This window comes from Odontomachus brunneus, unplaced genomic scaffold, assembly GCF_010583005.1.
Source record: "Odontomachus brunneus isolate Ranch 3 - 2012 unplaced genomic scaffold, Obru_v1 Obru_scaffold_092, whole genome shotgun sequence".
NCBI lineage: Eukaryota > Metazoa > Arthropoda > Insecta > Hymenoptera > Formicidae > Odontomachus > Odontomachus brunneus.
In genome coordinates, this window is record NW_022639542.1 from 1,159,826 (window position 1) to 1,171,357 (window position 11,532).

The 11,532-nt window shown below is 36.5% G+C and overlaps 2 protein-coding genes and 1 pseudogene across 2 annotated transcripts in view; all 3 read left to right on the plus strand.

Annotated features, from left to right (window-relative positions):
* Positions 1-1,096: 1,096 nt before the first annotated feature.
* On the plus strand, positions 1,097-4,348 carry LOC116848278 (annotated as a pseudogene).
* Positions 4,349-4,594: 246 nt separating this feature from the next.
* LOC116848260 lies at positions 4,595-6,698 on the plus strand. Its single transcript, XM_032824163.1, has 4 exons — positions 4,595-4,757; positions 5,074-5,431; positions 5,692-6,093; positions 6,224-6,698. Exons 1-4 carry the CDS (start codon positions 4,617-4,619, stop codon positions 6,562-6,564), a joined length of 1,242 nt encoding a protein of 413 aa, XP_032680054.1. The 5' UTR covers positions 4,595-4,616; the 3' UTR covers positions 6,565-6,698.
* Positions 6,699-8,826: 2,128 nt separating this feature from the next.
* Positions 8,827-11,532, plus strand: part of LOC116848277 — an 8,921-nt gene continuing 6,215 nt past the window's right edge. The window contains exons 1-2 of the mRNA XM_032824177.1: positions 8,827-9,070; positions 9,601-10,063. Of these exons, the coding sequence (XP_032680068.1) occupies positions 8,930-9,070; positions 9,601-10,063 (604 nt within the window). The 5' untranslated portion in view covers positions 8,827-8,929. The remainder of the gene's footprint in view (positions 9,071-9,600; positions 10,064-11,532) is intronic.

Genomic DNA, 11,532 nt, shown 5'->3' on the forward strand with positions numbered 1-11,532 from the left:
GATGTAAGTCTACAATTCGGTGTGAAGTTCGACGAGATAGAGAGTCGTGAAAGGAAAAGTTTGAAGAAATATTATTTCAATAAAATTGCTAAGTATTGTTGTAACACAATCGCCTATTCAAGCCAAATTAACTATTTTTTTCGATAAATGTTGGAAATGCATATTCTAGAAGAAAATATCCTAACAAATATCGTCAACAACTACATGAAGGAAATTGTCGTTAATGTTACACTTCAACTGTGCAGACAGTTTGAGTTTTGTTAAACAACTTCCAGCGAACTGATCGTCATGAACGTAAGCGCTAGCGGAACAAAATCGTTGAAGAACTCGTCGTCGTGCATCTAGATATATTAACACTCACAGAAGATTCTTAAGAGCTGTTGAGAATTCTTTTGATTGTTTTAATGCGTATTACTGACGTGATTTTTATACATTACACAGGTAAGTTTACAAGTCAACAATTTTCACGTTGTTTACATTATCCATATTCTAAGCGCGTTTTGATCGCAGAAGCGTTGACAAATAAATCTATCAAAATAGTTAAGAGAAGCATCGTAATATTATTAACATTATATCTCATATAAAATTTTATATAGTAACATTTTAGCATAAAAGTATGATTTGCTGCATTTTATGATACAAACTGCGTATGCGAATTAAATATATAACAAAAATAGTATTAAAAATGCTCGAATATGCTGAGTCAAAAGAAACGTCGACATGTAAATAGAACGCAAAATACTTCTGCTACTTGTAACTCCGATCAAACTTCTCCGATTCAAACTTCTCCGAACTTGTAACATTTCTCCGACAACTAGCGACATTTTCTCTTACTGCTTGTATGCGATACAAACGCACTGTGGATAGACGGAAAATTTAGAAAATGCACTTATGGCAATTCTTGCTACCAACAATTTGAGATGAAAGACTTCATTGTACTTTATTGTATTTTGCGATGATGTGTAAGTAAAGACGGACTGATAAGCGGGTATATATCTCGAGTTGAATAAAAAATGAATTGTCATATCTGCATCGCGTCGGCGTAGCGAGCGTATCATCGGTTATTGACAGCAGTTATCGTCATCACCTCGACGCAATGGCGAGTGAACGATGGAACGAAGGTTTCGCGTACGCGATAACCCCCTTAAAGCTTTTATTGTGGCCTCTGGGGGTTTGGCCACTTCAAGTTTATAACGTATATTCTTTAATACGATGTATCCTAACTACTTGTGGCATGGTACGCACCTTTTTGAACAAGACAGTTCTCGACGAGTAGTTCTTGGTGCCGGTAGAAAGATCAGTTTTTGTAATGAAGAAATTTTGGACAAAACTGGTGTCACGTTGACATTATTGAGTATCTAGTTACGGATATTGAATATTCAATTATTGACAATGTAGAGGGTGAAGTATCCTTTTTCTACAAGTAACAGTGTGTGAGTGGAAGCAAAGATAGTAGCGTAACCCATTAGAGAATAGTATGCAAGTATCGACAACAGACTCAGCTTATATTCTTTAATACTATGTATTCTTAAACACTAATCTTGTTAAGAAAACTAAGAGACGTTATATATCACACATCAAAGATCGTTATTTATAATTAAATATAACAATATAACGGACTAACTCGCGCAAATTGGAATTGCAAAATATTTTTTCTAAACATAGAATACACTGTATATGATATATCATTTATGCACATCAACAGGGCATAATAGTGGTCTTGCCGTCGCTTGAGATATATTTGGGATGCACCGATGCGGAGCAAAACGTTGACTCGCTCATGATGATTTTCTCTGCAACGCTTGCTATGACGAAAATGGTATGCGTCCGCATTTATGCAACGAACTTCATCAAGAATTACAAATCCGTTCTGAACGATTATCTCTTGATCGAAAACGACAAGCAGCGTGTAATTATGCACAGACACGCTCTTATAGGGAACACTCTCTTGTGTTGCATGACATTTGTTTCTTACTCTGATTGTGTCATTTATTGTCTGATACCTTTCTTGGGCAATAAATATAATAATCAAACCAACATAACAAATGAAGATATAATATTGGAGTACACGGTACCATCAAGGTGCGCTTTGAACTACTTGAACCTGCCAGACATGCATAAAATATATTGCTTCTTCGAAATAATTCCGATGTTACTCGTGTGCACGAGCAATTGTGGTAATATTTATTCGTTGTATGTCATATTTTCTGCATGTTATATATTATTGCATAGAGAATATCAATTTTTCGAGTGTTACCTTGTATTAGCTTTAAGATGTGTATCAATGTGCTTTTGCTTTATGAAGGTAACGACATTTTGACTCTCCAAGCTGTGTTGCATATTTGCGGTCAAGTAAAAATTCTGAAGTCTAAGTTCATGAACTTTGATATCACGAGACCGAAAGCCTACGATCGTTTCAACGCGCTAATTCAAAAGCACGGTCATTTGATGGATATGACCAAAATGCTTGCCGATGCGATCAGTTTTATTTTACTGGTTCAGTTATTTCTTAGTAGCATGCTTTTATGTGTAATAGGTGAATATTGTATTACTTATATTGGTTTCGTGAAATAAATATCTGATGTTTACATTATAATGATATTACACAGAACATCATATACAGAGTGTCCCAAACTCTCCTCCGCAATTTTTGTGGAAATGTAGGACAGATTGAGGTAAATATAAAAGTGTCGTACTATTTTGTGATATTTGCAATAAATTTCGAGACATTAATTAAAAGAGATTAGAGTGAGATGCGCGATATGTATGAGCTGTAGTGGCGCCGTCTGCCGTTGTATACTTATACATTAGGTCAAAAAGTCTGCTACCATTTTGCAAGTGACTACATAGAATTTTAGATATTACTTTGTGCGTTATCACGCATAATTATGTAACAATTTTTTTTCATTAATCTAAAAAAAAACTAATTATTCTAAAAAAAAAATCGATGTGGTTATGTGGTTTATGTGTATATATGTTGTTTTAAATAATAAAAGACTTTTTTGCTCAATTTTTTGATATAACATACAAGCGTATAACAACACACATCGCCACTACAGCTTATCTATATCGCGCGTGATTATTGACTAATCTTCTCTAATTAATCTCGACTATTATTGCGAATATCATAAAATGATATAAGACTTTCGGGTTCACCTCAGTCCGTTTTACGTTCCCAGAAAAATTACGAAGGGAAGTCTGGGATACGCTAAATAATATAAATGTTCTTTTTTACAGGATTTCAATTTATCTTGGCGTTGAAAGTCAATGACGTTACTATGACAGTAAAAAGCCTCTTGGTGCTCAACACTTTTCTTGCAGAAATATCAATATATAGTTTCGTTGGGGATTATTTGAGATCTCAAATGGAAGAAATTGCTACTTTTATTTACCAGAGTGTTTGGTACGATTTTCCTGCGACACTGATGAAAAATTTATCGTTCATCATCACAATCTCGGTCACAATCTCCCGTGCAGTTCCAAGCTGGAAATTTCATCGTGATAAATCTCATGACTTATATGAGCATCCTAAAGACTTCAGTTTCCTATTTGTCTGTACTTCGTGTCATGGTGGAACCGTAGGAAGTGTAATGAAGATACAAACTGTATACCTGCAGATCGAAGCTGCATTTTAAATATAGGAGTTTATAGAAGTGATAATTTATCATAATATAGTTGTAATAAAATTGTTAATTATAATTATATACACACGATATCTAATCGTCTATTCGTGCCAAATGAGATTTCTTTGCGTGTGATACAGGAAATCTGTATGCACTTAAAGGAAAATACTCAATTGAAACAATTGAAACAAAGACTTGAACTTTATTGGAAGTTGGAGATATGATACTGTACGCGTACTTTTCGAAGTTAACATAGTTTCTGTCTGTCGAAGTTTGTGTCTTGCTTCCACAGTGATTTTGTCCGTCGCCTTTTCGAAGCAAGTTTCGAAGTTTTGTCTCAATTATACCATTATTACAATATATGTTGGTTTTTACTTTACATTTCTGTACCCTGATTTACAGTGTAACATCGATATATCGTTTGATCAGTAGCAACCAATTAAAATTCACCCTTAGCTTATATTAAATATTTCACGTTTTCAAATATAGCCACTTCCAATATCAATCAATCAGTTCATAGATCTTTGTTAATTACGTCGACAATATTGCGACTTTCAAATTTACGATTGATCTCCTTTTTCTCACAAGGCACGGTGCTCTCACTGCTACGCAACACGTCTCCTTCGTCGTTATAATGTAGATGTATCTTCATCACTATTCCTCTATGACTCCTGGCAGGATGTTCACGTGCCCTCGTGACTATAGAACAGGCTGTCATAGAGAGTTAGCGCAGCACAGTGTATAGACATAACCACTGTCCCTTTCACGCTTACGTTTACCGTACTACCATCCCGGTTGCACCGCACGAATGAATAAAATATAAGTCTAGTGATGCTAATACGTCTTATTTGGTGAAACAATCTACGGTAATACCTTGTGATAATGCCCGTAAGCCGATATCGAAATTACGAAATCGAGCTCTTCGCCTGCAAAACGACCGCACAAAGTAGTTTCAAATGTGCAATCATCCAAGTAGTTTGTGCCAGCATCATAATGTCGGATGATCGTTGGAACGATGATGTCGCCTATGCCTTCGACACTCATAAAATGTTTATGAATGCAATGGGTCTGTGGCCACTTCAAAAGATGACGCCGCTCGCGACAATACGATGGGGCTTACTGACAATTCTGCTGGTACGTAGCAAGCAAAGGGAAGTACTGTGTTGCACTGAGGGAGTTATATAAGAAGTTTCAAAAAGTGTAATTTAACTAGTTTTCCTTACACACAAAGTTATAGAGCTGCAAAAACTTAAGTAAATACAGATTGTAAGTACACACAGAGATACTCAAAGTCCGAATTAAAGAATTATTTGAGGACAGAGAGCGAAATAATTGAAAATAGCAAAGATTCGTCAGAAGGCATTTAAGGGACAAGCATTGTTATTTTTTTTAATAGTCATTTCTACATAGCCGTTCACCATATTTTCTAAGGCAATGGGGTCATTACTAGTTTGGCGTATTCGCCTTCGTATCCATGGAATTCACCAGAACCGATCAAGATGCCGGCAAAAGCATAGAAACAATGTTATTCTCTATGTGCACGGGCGCTACCTTGTTAAAAAATTACTGTTTTACCACCAATCGAAAGAGGCTGGCCAAGAACATTAATGTTGCTATCGACGATTGGATAGACGCGAAGAACGATGCACAAGCTTACAAGATCATGAAAAAATATGCGTTTCAATCCAGGCTGTTCACCTCGGTGATATTGTACTTGGCTAATATATGTACGGTTCTGTACATAATGGTTATCTTCTTATTAAATAACAAGCAGAACCCTTTAGACACTTTAGATATTAACACAACAGGTAACTTATTTTTTTAATATTTCATATGAAATTATCTTATAAATTCGCATGAGCAATATGATATAATTGTATGTAATTCTCTCACCAAAATTCTGAAAATAATTATCTTGCTTTTCGTTTCTCGCACGTAACGTAACATGTGTATTTAACTAACGTGTATGTGTGTGTGTGTATGTATGTGTTACATCTTTTTAACTTTTCGTAGTATTTAAAATTTTTAACTAGAGCCGTGCATTAATACTGTTACCATTATTCTTAAGATCTTGATGAGATTTCACGTGTAGCTAACATCAGTACGACTGATTGGACGTTTGTACTACCATCCGGTGATTTGGGTAAGATAGTCTCGAGCATACCGCTATATGCTGTGCTCATAGTTATACAAAGTATTCAAATAACCTTAATATCCGAGTCGGAATCTATTATGGACGCTTTCTACACCAACGTCACGCTACATCTCGCCGGCCAGCTCGAATTATTAAAAATAAAAATAAAAAAATTCGCGAGTGAGCCAGACACTGTCGTGAATCATCGGAAGCAATTTGCCAAGCTGATCAACAGGCATTGCGTATTAATGGAGCTCAATCACAATTTAGAAAAGACGTTCAATCTGATTATACTGTACCAGCTTCTTATAGTAACACTTTTGCTCGCACTGTTAGGTATGACGACTTTGTTTCGAACATATCGCGCAATCTCTATTCTGATTTGCAAGATCTTCAAGCAATTATAGAACTCACAAATCTTCACACATTTTCGTATCAATTTCCATATAAGAGATCTTTGTTTCAGGGTTACGGATATTAATCAGCATAAAGGATCATGACTACGTTATATTATCGAAAAGCGCTCTAGCTTTGAGCTACGTGTTCACGGAGTCTGTGGTGTATTGCTACTGCGGTGATTTTGTACAGAGTGAGAGCGAAGAATTATTCCACGCGTTGTACGCTACTTCCTGGTTCACGCTTCCTGCCTCACTAATGAAGGACGTACGTTTCGCGATGATGAAGTCGAGTTATGCGTTTCAACTGAGCGGGGGAAAATTTTTCAGCGCTAACCGCCAAGCGATGTTTAACGTTGTCAAGACCGCAGCTTCGTACATTTCGGTTTTGCGAGTGTCGATAATGGAATAACACGGATGAACAATCGCATGTTTCTATGTAGGGCGAATGTGGAGCGTTCGCAAAAAATATTGTATATAGATAGTTAATACGATATAAAAAAAGAATATGCAGATACAGTTACAATTAAATTATTTAGGAAAGTACATTTTGGTCTTTCTTAATGATCGAGATAACTCTTGGACTCCTACGGATTATTGAAGAATATATATAAAAAGTTTTAAGTTTCAGTCACATCACAAGGAATATCACGCAGACTCACCCCACGCAGCTGTAGCACGGGTTGCTCGAGTTCATCGAGCACGGATGACACTTTGCTCCTTTCGTGATCACTCACGCAGCTTGCGTTGTGATTCGCATGCAACACTGCTTCGTATTTGTCGTTGACCAACAGGTAGCTTTAATCCTACTATTATTATTTTGTTGGCCATTCGCCTCACTCGGTTAAGCGACAGATAGAAAGAATCTTGCTCGCGGGAAAAAACACAGACGCTCGCGTACTTAATCGCGAGCATCTGATACATACAGTGAAAATTTGTGCGCGTTATCATACGTCCCGAAATGCCGTATACTGGTAAACAAATTCGTCGCGCTACTTATCTTACCACCGTTAAAGACAGGTCAGCACGGAGGATACAGCTGTGTACGGATGGTAGCAAGTTTTCTCTTTCGAGGCAGAAATAAGCCATTGATCCGACCGTGACAGTAATTCAGTCACGCGTGACCGCAATTTTATTTTGCTGTCAAAACTAGTTGTCGCCGAACGTAACGGGGAAATTGGAACAGTAGGATGAATTACGGCTTTTCCACGATAAAATAGACGATGGGAATACTCGGCATGACCGATGGAACTTTATATTTTGTACGATTCAGTGGTTTGTAGTAGTTCACGAGGGAAGGGCGGGTGGTAAAGTAAAATTAACATAAACGCGGTAAAATTAGCTACCTTTTTGACACGTTCAAAGCGGAAGAATATTCGTGCGCATTTTTTCTAGCAGAAATCGATGGGATATTAAAACTGCAAGGATATACAGGGTGTCCCGCGTAAGACGTGCCAAAAGAAAAATATAAGTAGAACAGATAAAACTGAACAAAAATTATAGAGGTCATTTTTCAAACAAGTGAAATTTCGGGATATTAATAAAAATAGTTGGACTTATCAGAGCGCGGAGACGCGGTAGACGAAGAAAATAGACGAACGCACACGTACACGGACGCACACACAAAGCTATTCATTTTCATATGCCAAACGGCCCACCTTTCTGGCCTATAAGATAGGCCCGTGAGCACTCCTCCATTATATGTGTAAAAAATCGTCCTGTATATGTGTAAAAAAACTGTTGAATAATTGTTGCATTAAACGCGTTATTTACAATAATATTGCGTATATTAATCTATTTAGAAAGCTATTTTTCAATAAGATATGAATAAGATTATCACATAACGTGCATGTAATATTTTACATTTTATAAAATAATTTATCGTGTAATTTATGTATAAAAAACAATCGACAGTTGAAATTTTTTAAGTAAAAATCTTGAATGTGATTTTTCGGTAACTAATATTTGCAACACATAGTGAAGTTTCACGTGAAAATGTCATTTCATATTTACCACCACACAGTCTCTCATGATGCCAAAAATACTGATAAAATATTTCCATAGCTTCTCAAAGATAGTTTGGAGAATACCCATATGTGTACATGCATCGATAAACACCATTATCTTGTATTTACGTAGAAAATATCACTGTCAATATCAGTAGACACGAGGTTGCGTTAAATTCTTACGATATCATTGCCGAGTATAAAGTTTACATACATTTTGTTAATTTTTTTTCGACATTACTATACATTTCTATGATTAGCTGAAAATCCTCAATATCCTATCCATCGAAATCGACGCAGAAAACGCGATACCAAGAAACGCCGTAAAAATGTTCTGAGATCAACAGACCAATCGCCGGACAACGATGACAGCAAATATCGGGGACGTTTTGTATCAATATTTTCGAGCCCTAAAGAACCACTTACTTGTCACAAACTCGAGCTTTTGTCTTCTCGCAAATATCGTCATGAAGAATATTTGTGAGCACTTCGTGCGCGATGAAGGAAATAGTTCGAGAACTGGACTACAAAAAGCCATAATATCATCAGGTGAGTTCTTATTCAATTCAACGTAAGAGTGCAATTCGCTGCATTTTACGATAATATAATATATTATATTATACATGCGCTAAGGGCACAAAAAAACAGTCCGATAGGCGGTATGTATGGTTCTAAATGAATAAAAAATGAATCGAAATACTTGCGTCGCGACAATGTAGCGAGCACATCGTCGGTTATCGGCATCACAGTGACAGTTATTACTTCGGCCCGATGGCGAAGAAACGATGGAGCAACGATATCGCGTACGCGATGACTCCTTACAAGTGGTTAACGTGGCCAATCGGCATTTGGCCGCTTCAGGTTTTCAATGTTTTCTCTCTAACACGGTGGATCGTGGCCACTTGTTGCATGGTATGCACCTTTTGAGTTTGACATCGTTGTCTTCGTTGCACGGTTTTTTAAAGACGTAAGCATAGTGACTTAAGATTTGCCGCATTTTTAGAGTAGAATGTTACATAAGATGAGATATTCAAAGTGTACTGAATTAATATCTTCAAGAGTATAAGGTTTTCTCTTTGGTGAACTAAAATTAAGCAAACGTTATAGAGACAAATTTAAACAAGCATTTATGGAGTAACAGTTTTTGTCACAATAACCATTTTCACAACGCTATTTTCGAGAAATGCGATTCTTTAAAAGAGATTTTTTTTCCTTATAATATATAGCCGATATGTTAAAGTAAATCAATTATAATATTATGCTTTCATCAAATGCACATATCCTTGTTTGGAAATTTAACATACGTATTGTTTGCGGTCATTCTATAGATTATTACTTACAGTTAAATAATAACGTAAAGAGTAAATTCCTCGAGAACTGGAATTCTTTTTTCTAGACAGCAAGTGCAGTACACAAAATATACCTTTTGCTCATACCAACAGAGCGTAGTAGTGATCATACCAGCGTTCGAATTCCAATTCGGTTGCACCAATGCGGGGATGAACATAGACACCCTCATGCTGATTTCATGCGGGCTGATCTCCATGCTGAAGACGATACTGTTTCGCGTTTATATGAGACAATTAATTGATAATTACAATTCGGCGATAAATGATTATCTCACGATCGAAGATACAGGAAAACGAGTCATTATGAAACAACACGCTTTCTTTGGGAGGGTGCTCGTTGGTTCCACGGTGTGCTTTCTGTGTGTGTACACAGTAATCTCCTCTCTAATTGACGACAAAAATAAGCAGCTTAATGTAACGAGCGAGGTGACAGTGGAGGAATATCCGATACCATCGAGATGTACTGTAGAGTACTTCAATGTACCGAGCAGCATGACTGATATAGTGCGCTTGATCGAGGTTATGGCGACGATAATTACCAGTATCAGTAACCACGGTAACAATACATTCACTAACAATCGCAATTACTGCTTATTCTGTTTGTATATTTCTGCACGAAAAAAAAAACAATATGGTTGGCTCACATGTGAATTTAGTTGTGTTACTTAGATTAATACAGTAAAATAAACAACTAATTATGTAGTTGCTGCAACCACAAAACAATTGCGGTGAGTTACAGTGACAATATCTGATCAATCAGAATTTATCCGTAGTAAATATCACTCTAATCGATCTCTAGTTGCCATAACTATATCACTACAATGATGTACAGGGTGCGGCGCCAAAATCCGGACAAATTATACATGTTTTCCAAACATATTTTTTATTGCAAAAACGAAAAGATTTACAAAATTTTTTTAACCATTGTAAGACCATAAAGAACACATTTATTCAATATATCCCTCGCTTGCTTGAATGACCGCCTCCATTCTCGGTCTGAAGCGTGCGTAGGCGCGCTTTAATGTGCCACGGTCCAAATCGGTGAATGCTGCTTCAATATGCGGTTCTCAATGATGCGACGTTTGGATGTCTGGACTTGTTCGTGACCCTTTCAACTACGCTCCATACATAGAAGTCCAAAGGATTCAAATCTGGACTGTTGCGAAAGTGTATGAAGTTGGCACCCCACTTTTTGAAATTTATAATTTTGAAAGTTGTTCCAGATTGTTCTGACTTTGTACCACATTGTTCCAAAGTGATATTGCTTCATTCGAAACGGTTTTCGAATAAAACAAAAAAAAATGATTTTTTGAGCTGGCACCCCACTTTTCGAAAATCGAACATTCTGATACCGCAATAGATTGTTCTAGTTGTTCCAAACATTGTTCCAAAAGGACAAATCCGTAAGTTGAATTATAAGTCCAAAAAATGAAAAAAATGTTTTTGACCTGGCACCCCATTTTTTGAAAATAAAGCATTCCGATACCGATATAGATTGTTCTAGTTGTTCCAAACATTGTTCCAAAAGCACAAATCAATAAGTTTAATTATAAGCCCGAAAAATTAAAAAAAAGTTTTTTGACAAACAGTCTATCGGACCAAGAGTAAACTTATACTATCTTTCTTGTTCCAACCGAGATCTTTTTGTTCTGAGTTGTTCTAGGCTTAAGAATTATAGTTCTAGAGTATGAGACTCATAAGATCATTCGTTCTCCGAAAATTCGTAAAAAAATCGATTTGACAGTACTCGACGTCAAGAGTAAACACATGCTTCCTTTCTTGTTCCAACCGAGATCTTTTTGTTCTGAGTTGTGCTAGGCTTAAGAATTATAGTTTTAGAGTATGAGACTCGTAGCGTCATCCGTTCTCCGAAAATTCGAAAAAAAATCGATTTGACAGCACCCGACGTCAAGAGTAAACACATGCTTCCCTTCTTGTTCCAACTGAGATCTTTTTGTTCTGAATTATACTAGGCTTAAACGACGAAGCAATTTCACTTTATTTTGTCATGACATTTTGTAATTA

Coding starts and splice junctions, on each gene's coding strand:
- LOC116848260 (XM_032824163.1), top strand. CDS start 4,617: ATGTCGGATGATCGTTGGAACGATGATGTCGCCTATGCCTTCGACACT. Junction 5,432..5,691: donor TTTAGATATTAACACAACAG/GTAACTTATTTT, acceptor ATTATTCTTAAG/ATCTTGATGAGATTTCACGT. Junction 6,094..6,223: donor ACTTTTGCTCGCACTGTTAG/GTATGACGACTT, acceptor TCTTTGTTTCAG/GGTTACGGATATTAATCAGC.